At 43.0% G+C, this 22,721-nt stretch overlaps 1 protein-coding gene across 2 annotated transcripts in view; it reads left to right on the top strand.

Moving 5' to 3' along the window:
• Window positions 1-2,647: 2,647 nt before the first annotated feature.
• adamtsl2 (ADAMTS-like 2) overlaps window positions 2,648-22,721 on the top strand; it is a 26,217-nt gene continuing 6,143 nt past the window's right edge. For both annotated transcript variants that reach the window (XM_055039737.1, XM_055039738.1), the window contains exons 1-14: window positions 2,648-2,814; window positions 11,598-11,703; window positions 14,393-14,535; window positions 15,271-15,346; window positions 16,199-16,301; window positions 17,024-17,169; window positions 17,728-17,851; window positions 17,931-18,011; window positions 18,086-18,261; window positions 18,425-18,728; window positions 20,124-20,457; window positions 21,343-21,440; window positions 22,028-22,154; window positions 22,239-22,452. In XM_055039737.1, coding sequence (XP_054895712.1) covers window positions 11,599-11,703; window positions 14,393-14,535; window positions 15,271-15,346; window positions 16,199-16,301; window positions 17,024-17,169; window positions 17,728-17,851; window positions 17,931-18,011; window positions 18,086-18,261; window positions 18,425-18,728; window positions 20,124-20,457; window positions 21,343-21,440; window positions 22,028-22,154; window positions 22,239-22,452 — 2,031 coding nt within the window. In that variant the 5' untranslated portion in view covers window positions 2,648-2,814; window position 11,598. The remainder of the gene's footprint in view (window positions 2,815-11,597; window positions 11,704-14,392; window positions 14,536-15,270; window positions 15,347-16,198; window positions 16,302-17,023; window positions 17,170-17,727; window positions 17,852-17,930; window positions 18,012-18,085; window positions 18,262-18,424; window positions 18,729-20,123; window positions 20,458-21,342; window positions 21,441-22,027; window positions 22,155-22,238; window positions 22,453-22,721) is intronic.

The following is a 22,721-nucleotide window of genomic DNA, read 5'->3' as shown; positions in this document are numbered from 1 at the left end:
TAATTCATCTTTAACACCCACATTATTTTTCTTTTAACTGAGTTTTATCTAACATACAATAACTGAGCAAAGCCAGTTTTCGTCCTCTGAATATTTCTCACTGCGGTTCCGTTTATGACACTTTTAATTGCTCTTTGTCTGGAGACTCTAACCCTAATGACTCCCAACACTTTGCATCCTGCTAATGGGCACGCTCCAAAACACCCACACACACACACCCACACACACACACACACACACACACACACACACACCACACACACACACACACACACACACACACACACACACACACACACACACACACACACACACCACACACACACACACACACACACACACACACACACCACCCACACACACACACACACCCACACACACACACACCACACACACACACACACACACACACACACACACACACACACACACACACACACACACACACCCAAACACACCCACACACCCGTGGGAGTGTTGCTTACATTCACTCAGCAGCCGTTATTAAAGTCTCACATCAAGGTGGGATCGTATTGCTCTGGTCTGGCGTGAACTGCCTCCATCAGCAGGAGCTAACGCTACAGAACTGGACCTCCGCAGCACACATCAGGTCCAACAGTGGTGCTTGAATGTTGCCTGTTTTCTATTATGGTTATTATTCAAGCTGTTTGGCTGCAGAGAAGATGCTAAACATGTTTTCTTTTTATTTTATTTTGCCCACTTGCAATGTCAGCCAAACTTCATCTTATAAAACTCCTAGAGGGTTTTTGTGGGCAGGAAAGTGTCCATAAAAGCTGTCCGTCCACATGTCCCTCCGTCCATTCGTCAACTTATAACTGTTTTCTAAATAACTGAATCTGAACCAACGATGGCCTGTAACGTTGGATGAATAAACCTGCTGTATTCTAACTGGTTAATGAGGTGGAAGAAGCGAACAGATGATTGAGAGGACGGTACTGACAGGAGGTAAGTTCACAGTAAGACCATGAAACATGGAATGACACAGAAGAAGTTCAGCACAGTGAAAAGACAGCTGTAGCAACAGAGGAGCGACTGAGTGAGGTGGAGAGGAAGAGGGAGCGGCGAGAAATAACAGCGGAGGGAAAGATACAGGAGACGAGCTGAAATCATAATAAAACATGAAGGACTGAGACGGACAGGGGAAAAAAGGACAGGAAGACAGCCGAGAAAGACACGGTGGTCCTCAGACGTCTCTGCTTCATTCACCTGGATCTTCTGGGCTCACCTGGCGGTTCCTCGTGTCCCGAAAGGAGTCATTTATAGGAGACCAGTTCAGATGAACAGAAAAGAAACAAACAGGAAATCAAAGGAAAGAAACAGGCACAGATAGAAGCATTTAGGTTCACAAAGAGGCCCTGAACCTGAATCAGGGGAAGAAGCAGGTTAATTGTCTTGCCCAAGGGCACAACGACTGAGACGGACAGATTGGGAGAAACCAGCAGTTAAAAGCCAAACTCCCAGTTCATTCTGAGCCATTATGAAGGAACTGATGCACTTCTGACTCCAAGAGGGTTTAAATGATCCAAATCACCGTACAGCTCAGACCATCTCCACAAAGCACACAGTGACCAGACTGAGCTGGTATTGTTAGTAAGTCTCTTTCCACTTACTAACAATATCATCAGTCCTGGTCAGCATCAAACCAAACACAGCCAGGGAAAGTCCTGCTTTCCTTTCGGTCAACAAAAACTCCTTTTCAACAACATCCTCAAATTCCTCCCTTTCCGGAGCTTTTGTTTCTGCGACTGAAGAAGCTGCAGGCCTTCTGGCTGCCTGGTTCCTGTCTGCTTAAGGTCAAGCCCTAAAGCCAAAGTGCAACTTGATGGTTTCATCACTGGCAACCAGCAGTGGGTCTTCTGGTTGCTGTCAATGTGGTACCAAAGACGTCCTGGCCCATTCACACTTTGTGTTTGCAGCTAACCTCAGAACATGAGGGATGTTGTCCCAGAGGTTTGGACCATATAATTGCTTTCTTAAAATACAAAGAAACCTAATGTGGTCAGAAAAAAGAACTAAAACTGAGCAACATGGAGCTAAACTCCATACCCTACTTTAGGCTCTGCAAGGTACCAATCAACCAGATATCTATGCAGCTAATCAATGTCTGCTTTGGTAGATGTTTGCAGTGACACTGAAGATGAAGAAAGACTCTTACAATCCAAGGAAGGAGGAGCAGAGGAAGAAGTGATGTATGACGGAGTCTCAGTCCGTCAGAGACGACGGTGCTGATCGAGTGATTGTTCTCCTGGATCATCCTTCATCCAAAACCAAACAGCTGACATGAGACCATGTGGTTGCAAGACATCTCCCAAGCAACACTTAAATAGTAACTGTAGAAAAGTTTGAACCAAAACTTTCTGGTTGTTATGGAGTAAATCAGTGTCAGGTAGACAGTATGATTCAGAGATGTAGTCAAAGTACCTTAAGGACACAAGTAAGAAGATGTGAAGTTGAGACAAATGAACCGATTACTAAAGAAAAACCAGTCAGAAAGCAGAGCAGCCAGCCAGACTCCTCTGGTCCTCCCACCTCTTCCTCCTCCTCTGTCTCGGCTGGAGGAGGAGGAAGAGGAAGAGGGATGCAGGGAAAGCACACCTTACCTCCCTCCCTTTCTTCATCCCTCTTTCTATCCCTCCTCACTCCACATTGACAGCAGCTCTCATCACAACTCAACACTGCTGTCGCCGGCAGGCTGAAGCACTTTCAGGCACACACACACGTTGAATCCCACTCACTGACGCTGAGTGGCATCTTCAGCACACACCAAGACGCCCTTGGACTGCTGCAGGCGAGGTGAGTAAATATTTGGGAACTCCTCTGAGTGAGTTGCTGCTGTGCAGTTTGTGTGATTTCTGTGTTGGCTCTTTGGACGCCTGCATGTGCTGTTGTGGTTTCCTTTCTGCTCTGCGTGTGCGTGTGTATTTTTTGTGTTTATGAGGCACAGTAGAGCCAATGGGAATTGTTTTGCACCAGACCAAAACACATCCACAAAATAATGCTGACTCGCTCTCAGAGGAGTGTGTGTTCCTGTGCAGGCATGCGTGCATGTGTATTCCTGGAGAGGCCCGAAGTCTGACTGGAAACTTGTCAGCTGTTGGGAGATGTGAGTGTAAACTGGTGAGGTAGAGGCTCAGTGTGGGTCCAACACGGCTCGTCTGGGGAGCTAAAGGGAGAGAAATCCTACCCTGAACTTTTTCAACCCAGCGTTTTCTGCTGGATGCAGAAAATGTTCAAAAAATACTCATGCTGTTCAGAGAAAAACATGTTTCTGGTCATCGTTGAACTCCGTTAACGCTAAGGATGTTTTCACTGTCCGTCAGAATTAGAGGCCAAAATGGCAGCATTTGGTTAATTTTCACCTGCAGCGGTTTGCTTTCACACTGCACTGTCAAACAACCCGAGCAGCTTGAGTTCATCTCGTCGTATGGAGGGGCACTACACCAAGAATCTCTGAGGAAACGACACGAAAACCTCTGAAGAAGTCAACGACCGCAACTTCCTTCCTCACAAAACCCAACCTAAAATGGAGCGGCATTATACTTTAACAACTGAGCCATTTCTCCCACTGCAGCTGGACATGCTAGTCTGTCTTAGGTGTGTTTACCCAGCATGCCCTGCTCTGTAGTCCACTTCCTGCTTTTGGAGTGGTTCTGGTCCACTTGGCATTCACATCTGCATTCAAACCTCAGCAGAGATTAAACCAAACCCAGATTGAACCAGAGTTCACTTCTTTGGTCCACATCAGAGTTCGATTACGCATTCAAACCTTTCTATGCAAACAAACCGGATTTCCAATCAGAGAATTAGATAAACTTACCGCAGTTAGTTAACATCTGTTGACTCCTGAGCTCATATTGTCCAGTCTGTAGCGAGGTAGTGTAAGTGAAGAAAGAAGTGAGAATTCACGGCACAATAGAAACAGATTTGAGCTCTGCACTCGTTACAATGCGCTTCGATGTGTGACGCAGTTTAATCCAGACCATCTGATGAGCTCTTCAGCTATTATTGTAAATTAAAGCCATTCATCATGAAAGGAAGTCAAGTCAACACGGATCGGAGCAACAACATCTAAACCGACTCTTTTGTTCCTGATCCAAGCAGTAAAGGTTTTGTGGAGAGAAGCAAACATTTCTGAGTACAGCGTTTAATCTGCATCTTAATCCCAGTAAATGTGTGCGATCTATTATAATTTTATTAGATCAATGACCCTGCCTTCTCAAGTCTCTGCATTAAAACCCTGCAGCACTTCTTTTCAAATCCAGCAGCTTTGAAGAGCTTCACCAAGAGGCTTCGTCCCTCTGGCTCCTTCCTCCCATCTCCCATCCCATCCCTGCCTCAGTCATCATTCCTGTGAGAGGAGACCGCGGAATGAGTCCGATTCTCCACAACCAGACACCCACAACCAGCCTCTCGCCTCCCAGCGTCTGACCGATGCTGGGGTTTGTCTAATTAGCAACGTGTCATTCGGCTTTTCGTCGCTAAGAAATGATCAGAATGCAGCGGTCGCCTTTCCAACGCGCAGTGGCAGATTCCTGTAGCTTTCTCGGTTCCTGGATTGGGTATCGCCAAAGGTAATGCTTACCTCAACCTTTGGTTGGCCAATTGGGAATCCTGACTTTAAGAACCAGCAACTGTGTGAGCCTGGTTGATACTCGCTGTGGATGTTGCCCAAAACACAGCTGAAGAGAGTGAAACGAGCCAGAAAGATTCAAGCAGCAGCCGGGATAAGATGTCCACAATGGCTCTGGTTCTTCCTTTACTGCGTTTCGTTTGATCATTTTCTTTACAATGACTCAACGTCAAGAATGATCTGAATTCATCTGAGATCAGGATGTGTGAACGGCAGGTTTTCTGACCACTGCCTTTGTCTTTATGACCTGCATCTGAATTTACTGAACTACTAAAGCCTCTTTGATACAAATCATTAAAAGTACTTTATGTCCTTTTCAGACGGCAGTGGTTCAGGTTGGCAGAGCAAGTTGGTTCTAGACCTGTAGGTTCCCGCTGTGAACCCGTGTCCTTCTTCCCCCAAGACAACAGAAAGGTGTTTGGCCTTAAGAACATCTGACGGAAAATCTTTGCCAAGTCTGTGCGCTCGCAGCTGTAGAGTAGAAGAACTTTTTGTTGGGATTCTCAGATTTTTCTTCCATAGGAATTTTTTTTAAGTCATCATAAAAACTGTTCACCCAATTTCACCACCATTAGTGTGTGAATGAGTGTGAGGACGATGCTGATGTCACCACAGAGACAATGATATCTTTTGCTGATGTGGAGTTTGTCTTTTGACTCATAGCAACATGATTTCTCAGGTTGTTTAGTCCACTCTAATCCAAATCTAGTTTGCCTAGACAGCCTGGTTCATTTGGTGGAAGGTGAGAATAGGTCATCAAACTCTGGTCTGCCTGAAAACCTCAGGCTCAGTTTGGTTGTAGTGAACTCTGGTGAGGCTCGAATGCATATGTGAACGCCAAGTGGACAGGGGACCACTCCATATCTAGGAAGTGGGCTACATTGCAGGGCATTCTGGGTAAAAACAACCAAAACACTTGATTCTATTGCTAGTGGGAGAAATGTCTTGTGGTCTTCAGCCAAAGACAAATGAGAAATTCTCCAACTGCTAAAATCTGATGCCACTCCAGTTTAGTTGAAATTTTGTAAAAAAATCAAAGTTGCGCTCAGTGTCTTTTTGTGTTGTGCAGTGGTTCTTGGTACAGCGCCCCCACAGGTGAGGAGGGGAACAGGTTGTTCAAAGGGTTTGGTTCACTTGAGAAGCTGAAAATGTCAGAAATATTGCAGCTTTGGGTCCCGGTTGAACCGAGTCGACCATCAGCAGGCGTCAGTTGAAGTTGTTGGAGCATCTCATTTGTTGAAGGTTTTAAGAGGAGGCAGAGACTTTCAGGCAGAGCCAGAAGACGAGCTGGAGAATGTCTCTTGACTCATAGCAACATGAGTCAGTCAGGCCTGAGTTAGTCATCCTTTTTACTGTGGAAAGGGATGACTGGGTTTCCCTCCTGCTACCTCTCTGAACTAATCTCAGGAAAGTAAATAGAAGGATGGAAAACAGAGAGAAAAACTCCTGGTGATTGTTCACTCAGACTTCTCTTCTTTCAAATGCCTGTTGGCCGTCTGTGCATCATTGTGACTTTCAGGACTTGTCTGCATGTTGGAGCAATAAAAGATGTGGATGTAAAAAACCTCAGAAACAGAAAACCTATTTAAAGATGGGAAATCTTGAATCAGAACATTAATCCTGGATTAATAAAACGTTCAAAGCTTTATGTTCCACCCCAGTTAAATACGTTCTCTTTGTGATTCATTCATTCATAATAAACCTTAAACTGTTGCATTGTTTCAAGTCTTCCAATAAAACATCTTCACTTGAAAGACGATATTTGTATAACAGGTGTCGGGCAGCGTGATCGGCTCCAGCCCGGCGTCCTGAGGGACAGACCTCTGCTGTCCGTCTGTCTCCTAAGGTTTCCACGACTACAAAAACAAGACGGAGAGGCGAGGGGCCCCAGGGGTCCATCAGGGGTCCATCAGGGGTCCATCAGGGACCCCAGGGGTCCATCAGGGGCCCCAGGGGTCCATCAGGGGTCCATCAGGGGCCCCAGGGGTCCATCAGGGGCCCCAGGGGTCCATCAGGGTGGGGAGAGAGTTCGGGAGCAGGGAAGACGAGGGAACTGTGTTTACTTTTGTCTTCTTTTTTTGTGTCTGCCCTGCTTGGCTGCTGGGAAACGACAGCAGAGTGAGGAAGGAGAGAGGAAGACTCTGTCTGGACGGCATCGGGCCGACTGCAACCTGCAAACCTGGGACTGGTTTCCTGTAGCAGCTCAGTCCCAGCTCTACGCGATCATATCTCTCATCCCAACGCTGTAGAAACTAAAGAGCGCTTCGCTACACTGAGGACAGATGGTCCTCTTTACTGAAGGAAAACAATCATTATGTTTTATTGTTCAGCTCAGCTTGTACAACCAACAGAGAAACAAACTTCATCTCAAGGCAATCTGAAGCACAAAAGTACAAATATATATATAATTTTGCTTAATTTGCTCCAAATTCAGGTACGGCAATTAAACACAACGTGACTAACGTAATGTCTAGTTCACACGGAAACATTTTTATCCAGATTTTTTCCTTCCAATCTTAGGAACGCGCTGAGTATCTGGATGGCTCTTAAAATAAATTTAGAAGTTATTCCTTCCGTTTTTAGAAACAAAGTTTCTAAAATAAGTAATCTGCTCTGCTTGGAAAGACGTTGGGACGCTTCGATCTAAAAGGACAAGCGAGAACACAGCCTGATAAACGCAACGTGTAGCGAGTCAGAAAGCAAGGTGACAACGAATCTAAAATACCGAAGACAAAACAACGGACAATGCGATGGACATCACAGACTTGTTTCGTTTTTCCCTATGAAATATGTTCCTGAATCTACCTCTATTGCCTCTTCGCAGTCGGCCATGTTTGTTTACACTGAAACCGAGAGGTTTTATTAGATTTCTGAGCCGACAGCTAAACGTTAGTGAGAGAAATGTGTTCTCTCAGGTTTTAACTCCAGTTGTCTAAGATACCAACTGCTGGAACATTATCGAAAGAAAACCAATCAGACACGTTGAATCTTGACTTTCCTGCTCCTGAGGAAGCATGTGGCGACAGTGGAGAGAAATGATTTCCTTTCAACAGGAGGAGACTTCCAGCAGGACTGAAGACAGACAGAAACATTCATCCTGAGGCTTTGGTCTGAACCGGTCCAGGATTCTGGTGGTTCGGTTTCTTTTCACGCAGAGAAAACCCAAAGCAAACAAGAACTGGAACATTTGGTCTGTTTATGGGTCAGTTGGTCCGGGCCGGCAGAACCAGATGTACACAGGAAGCAGATGGTGTGAAATCACATCATTAGTGTTTCTGGGAACTAATTCAGGTAAAATACAGAGTGATTATGAGAAGACGTCTTAAATGTTGGACTTTATGCTCTATGGAAAAAAACCTGCATTCCAAAATGCAACACTAACCTGCTAACTAATTTGAACTAAACAAAGTTTCTAAAATAAGTAAAATATGAATATAAATAATAGAAAGTAGCTCACAATGGAATATCTAGAATGAGTTGAATAAGCCTGAAGAAGTTTATCTTTAATAAGTTAATGCATCCTAGAAATGAAGGATCAAGATTAAAATTGTTAATTCAACTGAGCTTATAGTATAGAAACTCATTTTTACAGTGTACAGCACATGATATGATGAATGAGTGAATGAATGAATTGAGGGAAAGTTTCTGAGTCCAGTCATGAAAAAATGGCAATGAAGATTTCTAAATAGTATCTTGGGCCACACACAATACACTGTAAAAAATATTAATAAAAAAAGTGATTTCAGAAGGAAAAGAGCAGGCACTCTAGCGCCACCTAGTGCCGCTCTGTGACAGTCCCTGTGCTCATTTATTATTTCATAATTACTCATTTTCTATGATTTAACAATAATATTTTATGTTTCTTTCTATTGTTTCTGTTTTTGGTCTCTATGGAAACGACTTTAAGGTTTTGTCAAATGACCTTCAAAGTAAAACAAGTTTTCAAACAAAAGGTTTAACTTCAACCTGACTTCAGGGATCAAATATTTCATTTGCAGAGAGAGAAAACGTTTCAGCTGTGCTTTTCTGGCTGCTGGTTCATCCTGAGGATGACGGGAGTTTTTATCCACTTGGAGGTTTTGCTCCTGCTGAGGCAGAGAGGGAACATGCAGAGCGATGATGAAGGTGCTTCCCTCAGCGGGGGACGCTGTACACAGAGAACATTTGCTGGAAATTTAGCATTTTGGCCAAATTTCCCCAATAAAGTTTGTACGCAAACCGCTGAGCTCAAAGTGGGAATCTGCTCTATCGTTGCTAATGTGTGTGTCTGAACAGCGGAGAGGTGGAGTGAGAGGTGTGTGTTTGGGATACCTGCGTGTGAGCTGCAGCGTGCACAGAGCCGCAGTGTGTGCCGGCGCTGAGTCATCCCACTGGCTGAGCGTGTGTGCACGTGTATCCGTGTCGGACAAAGCGTCCGTCTCCTCCCCGAGTGTGTCTGGCAGCTGGCCGCGCTCCAGCTGCGTCTGGTTGGATAATGAAGTCCAGGTGTTTCTGCGGCTGCCTAAAGACACCTGCCACTAATATTTAACGCAGCGAAAGCCAGACTGCAGAGGGAGAGACCAGCTGCCTGCTTATTTTATTAAGACCTGTCCTAAAACTGGGAGTTCAGGGATCAATGAGCCTGTGCTGGTAATCAACGTCCTCCTCTGAGTTTGGATGAAAATGCGCATGCAGGGAGGAATAAAGCACATTCTTCATACAGTTAAAACCCAAATTAAAACAGTTAGGAGAGAAATTTATAGGGAACAGTTTGAGCAAAAACACCCAAAGGAGAAACAACAATGGCAGATAATTAACCTGCTAAAGTTCAGAGATGTGCATCAGCAAGACGTTCATTAGCTTTTTCCCTCCGCAGCCAAACGTCACTCTTTAATCTCAGGCTGAAAACGCAACTGGTTAGATTATCAGTAACAAGAACATATTTGACTAAATGTAAAGTTTAAATGTATTATCATGTAATACACTTGAACTGCCTGGTCACAGAAATGTCCTATAGACTAAACTTGACCTCATTTCATGTAAAAATGTTTCGTTTCTGAAGGTTTACTAACCAGATGATAACTCAAAAAACAGATTAATTGAATTTTTCAGTGAAATTTCCTCTTAAGTCTTTGGGACTTCACCGAATCCTTGAATTTCAGGAAACTCCTTAGAGAAGCCTCCTTTTCCTGTGAGTCTGTGTCTGTTCCTGCCAGCCTTTACATACAGACATGTACGTTTCCTTATGGTCTGTGGAGCTAAACAAAGGCCTACCTGTGTAGGAGCGAAGGGAAACTTCCCTTCCTCCTTCCAGCGCTTTAGGGCTTGTTTGGCTTTTTAAAGTCCAGCTCACCCGTCTGCACCACCTGTGGCCTCTCGGCGGCCCATCTGCGTCACGCTCCACCTGCCAGCAGCCGTCTGCGCGGACCGCCAGCCGCTCTGCACGGCCCAGAAAACAGATGTTACTTTGTGTTTCGGCTGCTTGGAACTGGCTTGTTTTCAGACGCATCAAGTTTATATTGAAGCTTCGTGTAACGCAGGTAATCCTGAATATTTACAGAATTAAATATTAATCGATAAGGCAAGTTATCGATTAATGAGTTGATTGATTTATTATTTTTTTTATCTGAGTTTTCTCTTGTATTATGTGGGCTGATCATCTTTCAAAGAACTTAATTTTTCATAACGTGCTGATAAAAAAAACATAATTCATTTTTAACAATAGTTTGACTCAACTGTGTTGAAGCTGCAACATATGTGTAGTTTTTACATATTTGTTTATGGTCAGATAATCTTCCGGTGTTTTCTGGAAACAAGCAATCAGAGCCAGGAGGAGGGTCCTAGCGCTGTCAATCACCGCTTCATGTGGCGCTTCTCATTCCTATATCTTTTCATGGATTACATGTCACAACATGGTGACAGTTTTAACATATATGTAAATAAAATAAGTTACCCTCTGCACCGTTATACTGACTGAATGAACAGAAAATTGTGGTTTTCTCACATTTAAATTAGACAAATGTATAAAATATAAAATCACCGGAACCTCTTCAGTTGTTGGATAGAAAAATAAAACATGTGAAGAATAAAATGTGAAACAAATCATTGCCCATAAGCAGAGCTGTTCATCCTGTAGTTTATCAGCATCATGTATGTTTTTATCACCAAACATTAACATCTCTAACATTTTCCTCACCTTCATGGCGAATCTGTAATGAAGCTTCAGAAGTTTAGAATAATTTCTCTAAAACAGAAAGAGCCTGTCGAGCGTTTATACAGCAAAACAAAAGCGCATAAAGAACATTTTGCATCTCAGCCGGACTCAGTTCCGGTGTCGCCGCCATCTTTACTCCTGGCTCCCTTTAAGGATGAGCAGCGGCGCCCTCTGCTGGATGGCGGCCAAACTACAACAATACCAGGCTGTCCAACTGGACGTTCTTAGGAAATCGATTGGAACGCATTTAAATCTAATTAACCATTAATCAACAATTATCAGTAAGTCTATTGGTTGTTTCTCTCTCTCTGTAGTTCCAGGATAATCCCAGTAAATCTGCTGTCTGCCTGGAAATGCTTTGCTTTATGCGAGCTCCTCAAACCGCTGCAGTTTGTTGCAGAAACTGCAACAAACTGCAGTCAGAGAGGAACTATTAAGACTCCCAGTGTGTTCTCTGTGCATGAAGCAGCCGAGACTCTTGTGCGGTTTTGGAAGCTGAGAAGCCTCAAATTGGAGTTGAAACCCCCCACACGTCTCGGCTGAAAGCTTCATCCGCAGAAACTCATTAGCGGTGGCGATGCTTCCCTCCAGACCCTTCTGTCCGTGTCAAGCAATCATCGCTTTGCTGCTTTTATCCAGAGACACGTGGAGGTCTGCAGCCCCTGCATGCATGTTCTGAATGCTTCGGTTCTGCTGGAGACAAACATGCAGATCCATCTGTTGAACTGAGTGTTTTTCCTTTCCTCTGTGCAGGATGAGGGTGTGGTCATGGGAGCAGTTTGGGGAGACAGGTGTGGTCCTCTTCGGCTTCCTGACCCTGGCCATGTCTGTGGGAAACCTGTCCTCCAGAGGCCTGCAGGTACACACCACTGCAGGAGAGCACTGCAAAAACACTCAATCTTATCAAGCAATTGTATCTACTTTCTACTGCAAATATCAGAGCGCATGAGAAATAAGACAAATCTAACTTACTAGCAGCTTTTCAGCAGAACAAGAGCTCTCTTTTTGTTGAAACAGTCTATGTTATGTCAGTTTGGTGTGATGGATAATTTGTGAAAAATTAAGTTTTCCCGTCTTCTTCCAGTGCAAACTAGAAACAACCAATCAGAACCTGGAGGCGGGTCTTAGCGCTGTCAATCACAATCTGTTTGGCTCCTCATTCTTTCTCCACATCGCCTTCACAGGCTCTACTATGCTGCAGCTAGTATAGCTTGTTGTGAATGCTCAGTCTAGGTTTCTTCTAATGGTGAGTTGTTTCTCCATTAGTTAAGCATCAGCATGATTGACAGCGCTAAGCCCCGCCTCTGGACTCTGATTGGTAGTCTTTCTTCGGGAGCAGTCCATTTTTTCAGATAGCAGACGGAGGAGGTGGAGGAGATCAAGCTTTTCACAGACTGTCTGAATCATAAACTGTTATAATATGGTGACATTTTAACACATGTTAAAAATATATATATTCTTTTTAAAAAGTACATACTAATGCCAAACTATCAGCTACACTGGAAGATTATTTATCTTAAAAAAAGACATTTTCCATATTATAAATGAAATAACATACCGGTATATACCAGTACTTTTTCATCACTGTAAAGTACTTAAAAGAAACTTGTATTTCTTGCTGAAAAGCTACTTGTAAGTTAGTTTTGTCTTATTTCAAGTGAACTAAGATATTTGCACTAGAAACCAAAAATACTTGGTAAGATTTAGTGTTTCTGCAATGAACTGATCATGCAGTAAATCAATGCTGACAAAAGGAATAGACATCCAACTTAAAAAAAAAAGATCAATTGTTACATTTAATCGGATCAAGTTTGTCAAACTTTATTTTAACATGACAAGTTAATAAACTTAATATATTTGGATAAATTTAATCTGGTTACTTTTAACAAATTAGCTATTTTTTTAAAGTTGGATCACCTGTTTGCAAATGTATGTTCCACTCTTTTTATATTTTTTATTTGGGTTTTATGATGACCAGTATTTATACAGGAGGCTGAAATCTTTGCAAGTTTTTTTGGGAAACAGCTCCGTCTGTGAGCTGCTGTGTCCCTAAGATGTGTCATTTAAAGGACACATCATAATAATCATAACCAATAATTATGATTGAAAACAGATTACATTTTATTTAAAAAAGAAAGAGATAAAAATGTAGAATGAAAAACTAAATTGGATAAATTTTTTCCTTTCTGAGGCAGGAGAGTGAAGGTTTTAGGAATCTTCATCAGTAAAACATTTTGAAATCGATCTTCCATCGTCCTTCACTAATATGAGCAAAGATGTTCCATCAAATCCCAATAAAACTCATTCAGGTTTGAATAAAGAGTCTCAAAGTCTCCAGTTCAGTGTCCAGGTGTTGAAGCTCCCTGAGGTTGATAATCTGGATGTCTGGATGCGGCCTCAGAAATCTGGACTCTAATCTGGACTCTGTCACTCCTGCCTCAGTCTGTCTGGTATTTGCCGAGTTTCCCTCACAGCTGCGCTCCTCACACCTTTACAAGGAGCTCAGCGCGCATTCCAGCGACCCCTCGGACGGATCTGTTTGAATAAATGGATGCCGCCTTCAGCCGGCCTAATGCTGCTAATCCGGGCCAGGAATGTGGGAAGCCTCCATACAAAAACACGATGGCCGTCACTTCGCGGGCCGGGATTTGTTCTGGTTCCTGACGCACGCTCCCGTGACGCTCCGACAATCCTACAGCTGTTGTTGTTACTGTCAGGAGCTTAGGCTCTCTACACATCGGCAAAACAAACCGGTTCTGCTGCGCTTGCACCTGAACACACCAGAACCGACCCAGGTTCTACTTCAGCGCTTTGGTTTAGGAGCATTTTTATTCCAAGAGAAGTGCATCATTATTTACGTGACATGAGAACCAATGAAATAGTAATAAAAAAAGAATGATGGCTTTTTCTCTGAATTACTGCTTTTTTAAAATTAAAATTACTTTTGATCGCGAAAGATTTAAATCAGAATTCTGAGGAAAATTTCAAAATTTTCAAGAAAAAAACTATGGTAATTTCTGAGCTTGAAAAGTCGAAAATTTGGTAGAAAAAAAATCAGCAATTTTGATGTTCATGTCAAATTTTCTAAAGAAAAGGTGGAAATTTGGTGGACTTTCAGAAGTCCATTAAAATTCAGAACATTTTCAAAAGTTGAAATGTTTTAGATTTAAAATGCAGAATTTTTTTCACTACAAAATTTCAGAGCTTAATCTGAACATTTCTCAGTTTCTCTTGGAAATTCTCAACTTTTCAAACTCAGAAATTTCTGGTTTGTTTCTAGAATATCTCTGAGATTAATCTGAGAAATTCTCTGTCAAATATTTGACTTTTCAAATTCAGAAATGTTTTCTTAACCCTAGAAAGTTTCTGCGTTCAATCTGAACATTTTTGAGTTTTTTGGCAGAAAGGCACTCGTCCTATTTTTCTGTCTGCAGAGGAAAGGCATAGAGCTGAGAAAGGAAGACAGAATTTAGTTTTTAGTGGTCCTAATCCTCTTCCGTAGTATTAATCACATTCATACTGTCTGTTGTAATTCTCCGTTTCACCAGGAGGAGGGCGCTGCGTCCAACAGCCTGGAGGACCAGCAGGAGGTCACCACCTACTGGTGGGGCGAGTGGGCCAAGTGGACGGCCTGCACCCGGACCTGCGGCGGGGGGGTGATGTCCCAGGAGCGCCACTGCCTCAAACAGAGGTCAGGCAGTCGGTCAGGCAGTCGGTCAGGCAGTTGGTGAACCAGTTCAGATTGCTGGTGACCCGGTTTTATCAGCTGATTCAAATGAACTAACAGTGGAGAAAACCAAAGAGACTCATTATTTACACTTGAAAAAATGCAGTTGCTGCAGAAAAACGTCAGAAATATTTTGTGGGAATTAAAACATGAAAGAAATGATCAAAAAGAGAAGGATGTTAAAAATAACACAGAGCAAGATTTCTGTAGCAATGTGCTTGAACTACAACAGTTCATTTTTATTTTTAATACAAGAAAAAAGTCAAAATATTAGCTGAATAAAGACACATTATTAATATTTTCTTCCATATGTAAAATGTAATGGAGGTGAGAAATAAGGAAAAAGATTTAAAGAACAAAATAAGACGAGAGAAACGACACTCTGGAAGTTTGTTTCTAATCTTGCAGAAAGAGAAAAAATAAACAAAACTGAGAAACTATAGTGATAAACATATTTATGTACAATAAAAATAAAACTTAGAAAATACTAGATGATACAAGACGCATTTACTGGCAAACATACAGAGTGTATGTTTCGAAACATTTATGTCTTTAAATGTGTAAATAATCAGTGGAATCATCTTTCAGTTTGATTAGGAGCTTTAATTTAATTATTATGTGTGTTTTTCTCATCTTCTCAGCCTGATATTTAGCTTTAATGCGCCGCCGTTTCTCCAAACGTTTGTTTTCTGTTCAAAGAAAGAAAGTTGCTGCTGGAAAGGACAACATGACCTGCACAGGAACGGCCAAGAAATACCATCTCTGCAACACCGGAGTGAGTCTCAGACTTCCTCCTCATCACTTCACATCTGTACAAAAACAAACATGGCCGCTCCAGCTGGCTCCCCGTCAGCAGGAACAGATTCAAACTGTCCTCAACAAACAGAGACAAAGACATTTCCAAAACAGACTGTAAAACCAGAGGACAACATCAGAGGCTTCATGTCTTTAATAAAACAAGTTTTATTATTTAACTTAAAATATTGCATATTGAATTCATTAAAAGTATTATAGAAATTAATATATGCTTTACATTTATGTTTTTATGTCCCAAATACATTTTAAATATTTCTTAAAATTAATATTTCAATAATTAAAAATACTTTACAATTGTTAAACTCTGCATTTCAGAGCAGAATGTTTTATCTCTCCTGTAACCCTGGTTAAGTTTCAGTGAGACAGCAGGAGACAGGGGGAGACATGAGGAGACATGAGGAGACATGAGGAGACATGAGGAGATAGGAGGAGACATTAGGAGACATCAGGAGATAGGAGGAGACATGAGGAGACACGAGGAGATATGAGGAGATAGGAGGAGACATGAGGAGACAGCAGAGACATGAGGAGACAGCAGAGACATGAGGAGACATGTGGAGACAGCAAAGACATGAGGAGACATGAGGAGACAGGGGGAGACATCAGGAGATAGGAGGAGACATGAGGAGACATGAGGAGATATTAGGAGACAGGAGGAGACAGCAAAGACATGAGGAGACATGAGAAGACATGTGGAGACAGCAAAGACATGAGGAGACAGCAGAGACATGAGGAGACATGAGGAGACAGCAGAGACATGTGGAGACAGCAAAGACATGAGGAGACATGTCTCATTGTCCTCTGTCTGCAGGACTGTCCCACCTCTGGGAGGAGCTTCCGGGAGGAGCAGTGCTGGTCGTTTAACTCGCAGCGTTACAGTGGGAGGAACTACCAGTGGAAACCTCTCTATCCGGGTAAAATCATCCTAACAACACTCAGCCACAGCCGGCCCAAGGCAGAAGCAAACTAAACAAAACTTCTGGTTGTTTTTGTGTTTGAGGAACAAAGACTTATTAAAGTTGCAGTGTGTAACTTTTATAAAAAATATGTTTCTTACATATTTGTTAAAATTATCGCCATGTTGTGATGTGAAACATGAGACAGATAATCTATGGAAAGATCCTATTTCCGTCTGAAGAAATGGAAAACTCATGATCAAACACAACCTATCAGAGCCAGGAGGCGGGTGTTAGCGCTGTCAATTACTGTCTCAGTGGCGCTGCTCATACCCCTGCGCTGCAGATGTGAATGCTAAAGCTAGTTAGCTCTGGGAGAAGACAGAGGAGTTTGATGTTTTGCTACAACATGGTGGCAGTTTCAGCAAATATGTGGAAAAAAAGATAAAAGTTAAATAAATAGTTCATATTAATTAAAAGATTTTAAATTGTTTAAAATTTAAAGAATTTTGCGAAATTAAGGAGAATAATCTTTAATGTTTGTTGTGTTACCGTAGTAACAATCTGATGCTGGGAGTTTAATCTTTGTTTTCTGTTTGAGTTCAATTTGTTCACACATGCAAATAATGAATGAATCTCCCAGATTTCAATCCAGATTCCATCAATCTTTTAAGAATGAATCAGCAATGAGTTAGTAAAGGGAATCGTACCCTGACCCGTCTCCTCCTCCTTGTCTTCAGATGATTATGTTCATATCTCCAGCAACCCCTGCGACCTCCACTGCACCACGACCGACGGCCAGCGGCAGCTCATGGTGACGGCGCGAGACGGCACCTCCTGCAAGTACAGCAGCTACCGCGGCGTGTGCGTGGACGGGACGTGTGAGGTGAGTCTGACCCGCTTCTGCCGGATTTCAGCCCCATGTTTACAGGAACTCTTGACCTTTTCTCCCGAAGTGCATGTGTGAGGTCAGACACTGATGTTGGCTGAAATAAATAGAATGGGGAAAAACTAAAACTAATTGGAACTATATTGTGTTTATAAACCTAAAACATACTGAAATTATAGATATTTGTTTCTGTGTTTCTGAATCTATTTATTGGCTTTTTGATCTGATGAGAAATAGATTATTTTTATGTCTGCTGTCGGAAATTTATGGCACTTATGCTGGTCCGTAAAATGGTGGCAGCAAAAGTTTTGAGAAAACTCCAGAGTCAGTTGGTTGTTCAACAATAATTAAATACATTATGAGAGAATTTTAGAAAGTATCTTCTGCTCAGTATTCATCACCCAAAGTTCAAAACCTTGACCTTTTTCAATTCTGCATCCAAAAATTAACCAAAGTATGAAAAACTAAAACGACACTGTAACTCATAAAAACTAACCTGAAACTAAACATGAATTTAGCAACAAAAACATTTTTGCTTCCTGCTTTGGTCTGCAGCCGATCGGATGTGACGGGGTTCTGTTTTCCTCCAACACGCTGGATAAATGCGGCGTTTGCCAGGGAGACGGCAGCAGCTGCAGCAGAGTCACTGGAAACTTCCGGCGTGGAGCCACAACGCTGGGTGAGCCTGCCGGGCTTTGACTAGGCACCAAAATACAAATATCCACACGCTCAGGATGTCTGTGTTGCGTCTGGTTCAGGTTATTCTTTCATCACCCAAATCCCTGATGGATCCTGGGATATCCAGATCATCGAGAGGAAGAAATCAGCCGATGTTCTCGGTGCGATCTTTATTTGACAGTGAATCAGAAGTCAAACTTGAACTCGGCTGAGTTTCCATTGCTTTGCGTTGCAGCTGTGACCGACCAGGCAGGAAACTTCTTCTTTAACGGCGCCTACAAGTTGGACAGTCCCCAGAACTTCCACGCCGCGGGAACCATCTTCAAGTACCGGCGGCCCATGGACGTTTACGAGACTGGGATCGAGTACGTCGTGGCCAAGGGCCCCATCGACCAGGCCATAAACATCCTGGTACAGACGCATCAAGAACTCCTTTAGTTTCCTCTGGGGGCCGCCGTCCCCCAAAGGGTTGCCAGATTGGGCGGATTTTCACCCATTTGGGCTTTTTTAACACAAAAAGCATCTTTTCACAGCATTTGGCAGGTTTCATCTGTGAAAGTCTCTGTTGGTTCAGGTGTGGAACCAGAACGGCCGGACGCCCTACATCTCCTACGAATACACGGTGCTGCGGGACTCCCTGCCGCCCGTCCCGCCGCCGCCGGTCTACACCGGGTCGGACACGTCCACCGCCGAGGTGTCTGTGGAGGAGGACAGCCCCGCGTCGCCCAACGGCAGCGTCTACCAGCAGAAGGTCCCCGGGGGCCCGCTGGAGGCGGGCGGGGCCGACGGGCCCAAGGGCCAGGAGACCAACGAGGTGTTTGAGGAAACGACGGCCCTCAACTGCGAGGAGGACGAAGCCGGGCTGCAGAAACTCACAGGTGAGGACAGAACCAGACACGTCCACTCGATGGGAAACATTTGATTCATTTATATTCATTGCTGATGTAAAAACCTAATATATATATATATATATATATATATTTGCTCCTTTCTCAAAATAAATGAAGTCATATTATAATTACTTGATTCATGTATTACTTTGACTTTATTCTGATAATATTTTACGATTTAATGTTTGTGTTACTTCAACCTTTTCTTGTACAATTATGTTGTCATAATATGATTTTACTGTGATCATTTAATTAATTTTTCCCTAGTATGGATCTAATACTCTATCATAGTATTTTTTTCAATAGTTCTACTTTAAATATATATAAAAAAACCTGAGTTGAAATCAAACTGCTCAGATAATTAGTGATAAAAACGTGAAAACAAAGATTTGTTTAGAATAAACCAGATATTGTTGGTGATGCGGTCAAACAGATCCTCTCTACTGTAAGTCAAATATAAATGTGATTTTGTGTTTTTGTTGGACGGAAACAGACGATCCAGTTTCACTGAGATTCTTTCATGCTCCATTTTCTGCATGTGTGTGAGATGACCCTTCAGGCTCTGCATTATTCAGAGAACAGACACATAAAGGAAACCAGCAGTTGATGAAAAATTCAGAATTTCGTGGCGTTTTTGTCTTTTAAAAATGGCCGCATCAGAAGCACGAGCACTAATGGCTTTCCTGCTGCCTCTCGGTTCACTGCGCCGGAGGCAGGACTCGCAGCGCGGTGACTCCGTTTCCCGACGACCCAGGCTCCTCGTTCCAGTTTTGTTTACTGTAATCAATTACAGTTAATTGCTGACAATCAGATTCTGCACTGGAATCAGTTTCTATTTCGCTGAACATCTTATAGGTGGAAAAGTAATTTCTCTGTTTCTGTTTGAGAAAATCTGTGATTTTGCATGTTTTTGTGTTTCCAAAACCTTCAGTCACAATTAACGTGCTCTGTCCGTTACCTAGCAACCCGAGCTGAGCGCTGCCCCGTTACCTAGCAACCCGAGCTGAGCTCCAGCAGGTTTTAGCCAGGTACAATGGCTGCTGGAAAAAACGAGTGTTTTATTGTCTTCCCAAACAGAAACCACTTGCTGCATTCTTGTTGGTTGTGCAGGAGGCTCCACTTCTGCTTTTCAAACATGTACAGCTGTATAGTTGTACAGCTATTTTCATGTGCGAGTCGGGGGGCGGGGCCAGCAGCTGCTTATTTGCATTTAAAGTGACAGACACCCTAAAACGGCTCAAAGTGCAGAACAGAGCAGAATAAATCTCGTTATCTAGGAATTATTTAAAAATGAAGTGAACATGTTTTGTAGAGACAGAATAGGAGACGTTTACAGCCAGTGGCGCCGCTGATCAAAGCTAATCGTCTCTGATCCGGGTCAAGGAAACAGCAGCCAAACTCACGGCACCGCCAAGCCTCCCCTTGATGATGGCGCCCTGGACTCGGGGTCGGACTCCACCAACCTGATCTGGCGGGTTCTGCTGAACGGACGGATGGGTCCGGATGAGCTGCTGATCAACATCTCCACCAACCAGCTGCTGACGGAGGGCGACGCCCTGTTCCCCCCCGAGGCGGGCCTGAGCGACCCGCAGCGGCCGGCCGGCCCGCTGGACCTGAACGACACGCTGGAGTTCGCTCTGGGCCACAGAGGCAACGACAGCGGGGACAACCAGAACCACACGGCCCAGACCGGCGCCGGCCGCTTCAACAGAACCAGGTGGGATCGAACAGAACCCAACGATAATTCTATAATTTATTGATCATCGAACAACAGCCAGGAGGAAAAAAACACAAATTACCTGATAATGTGTAACGAGGAGTTAATAAGTTTAAATTATGAAACTTAAGTCAGAGCAAAAAATTACAAGTTATAAGTATTAAAACTGGAAATAAATCCTGAAATAATAAAATGAATTATTTGCTTGAATTTAGTTAAATGATTTCAGTGTCATGACTCGTTAGGATGACGTTACTGAAATCTTGGATTTGTTTCTGTTGAGTCAAAATGTTATAAATTAATGACGTTTTGAAATTTCAATAAAACAATAAAAAGTAAAGATGATGATATTTTCAGTGCTTTCAGCTTCTCTCAGCTGTTTTTTTAAGTTTAATGTGTGTCAGAAGAGAAGAAAATCTCAATTCTTTGCAGATTTCTGAATTTTGCGTTTTTCCCACATTCTTCCATTTTCTTATAATTTTGTTCATAAAACCCAAACTGTTGCAGGCGACAGCAGATGGACGCTTACACACAAGTCTTAATTCAGCTTTCAATAACTGTTACTTTGATTTGTCATAATTATGCTCCAGATATGTTGAGCTCTAGATGACGAATCCGCTGACATCATTTCAGATATAAGGAAATTTGACTCGTCAAAATGTAACAGAAAACATCTTTAATTTTTATTCTTCCTAGTCAGGATGTAACACAAATATTTTATATCACCACTCAGGAAAGTTAGAATACATTTAAGATATCTCTGACGTAATTCCAGATCAGAGAGATTTTATGTGCTTGCCGTAGAGGTTTCTATACTTCCTGTTTTCTGCGTGGCTCTGGCCCACTGCGATCTGACCGCCGCTGACCGTCTCCGTGTTTCACCAGGGGGAATCAGAGGCTCTTCCAGAAGAGTCTGAGCGCTGCAGACATGTACCGCTGGAAGCTTTCCTCCCAGGAGCCGTGCAGCATGACCTGCTCCATCGGTACCGCTGCGGCCCGACGGGCTCAGAGTGTCTGAAACCAGAACTTCTTCACTCACACATGAAGCTCCTTTATGCATTTTCTAAGAAATTGTTCAGAGGAGAGCGTTTTTATGTCTTATTAAATCATAATGATAATATTAATGATTAATGATCATTAAAACTAATTTTTATGAAATAAGGCTCGTCTCTTTAAATTAGAAAAATTCTCATCATAACCAGATTCATGATATTTCTTTTGTTGTTTTGCATCTTGTTATAAAAATATGCAACAAGTTAAATTTCTCTATAATAAGATACAAAACTTACTAAAGTGTAAAATGTTCTTGTTTCAATGAAGCATTTATAATTGTCATAAAGAGATGAAGTTTTGTTTCCCTTTATAACTTCCTCTTTATAACAAAGTTATTAAAATGAGAAACCTTTTCATTTTAATGTGAAATTTATAATTATAAGAAGACAACATTTTCTATATCGTTATAATGAGACATAAAAGTCGATCTCGTTAAAGCGAGTCTCATTTTATCGAGGAATTAGGATCGTTTAGTGAATACTGACCTGCAGGAATAACTTTAATCTGGTCCATCCAGGCGTGTCCAAGTCCTTCGTCACGTGTGTTCGCTACGACAGCGTGGAGGTCCACGACATGTACTGTGACCCTCTGACTCGGCCGGAACCGGTCCACGACTTTTGCATCGGCAGAGCGTGTCAGCCGAGGTAGAGTCGGTTCGAACGTCTCCTCCCGTCACGACCCAGTTTGTCCCAGTTTGTCCCAGTCTGAGGTGGATGTGGGTTTTCCAGGTGGGAGGCCAGCAGCTGGAGCGAGTGCTCCCGGACCTGCGGCGAGGGCTTCCAGTTCCGGCAGGTCCGCTGCTGGAAGATGCTGTCCCCGGGCCTGGACAGCTCCGTCTACAGTGACCTCTGCATCATGGCCAACCTGGAGCGCCCCCCGGAGAGGCGCGCCTGCAAGAGCCCCACCTGCGGCCCGCAGTGGGAGGTGGCGGAGTGGACGGAGGTGAGGCTCAGGATTCGGTTGTAGAAACAAACTCCTTCCACTCTGGATCCAAATCTCTTTGTTTTATTTTCAAGTGAATTTTGTTTTCAGTTCCTCTGAGCTGTTGGTGAAGGTCAGGGCCGGTCCCGGGCTTTTTGGGGCCCTGAGCAGATTTTCATTTGGGGCCCCCCATTCCAAAATGTCAACACCAGGTCTTTTATCATTTATAAGCTGCTCTCTGTGTAGCACACAGGCCTGTCGCAGTCAGCAGTAAATCAGCTGATTTATAA

This window comes from Poeciliopsis prolifica, unplaced genomic scaffold, assembly GCF_027474105.1.
Source record: "Poeciliopsis prolifica strain line A6 unplaced genomic scaffold, Auburn_PproV2 SCAFFOLD014, whole genome shotgun sequence".
In the NCBI taxonomy this organism is placed as follows: domain Eukaryota; kingdom Metazoa; phylum Chordata; class Actinopteri; order Cyprinodontiformes; family Poeciliidae; genus Poeciliopsis; species Poeciliopsis prolifica.
Note: the sequence above shows the minus strand (reverse complement) of the source record. Positions and strands in the feature narration are given on the sequence as shown.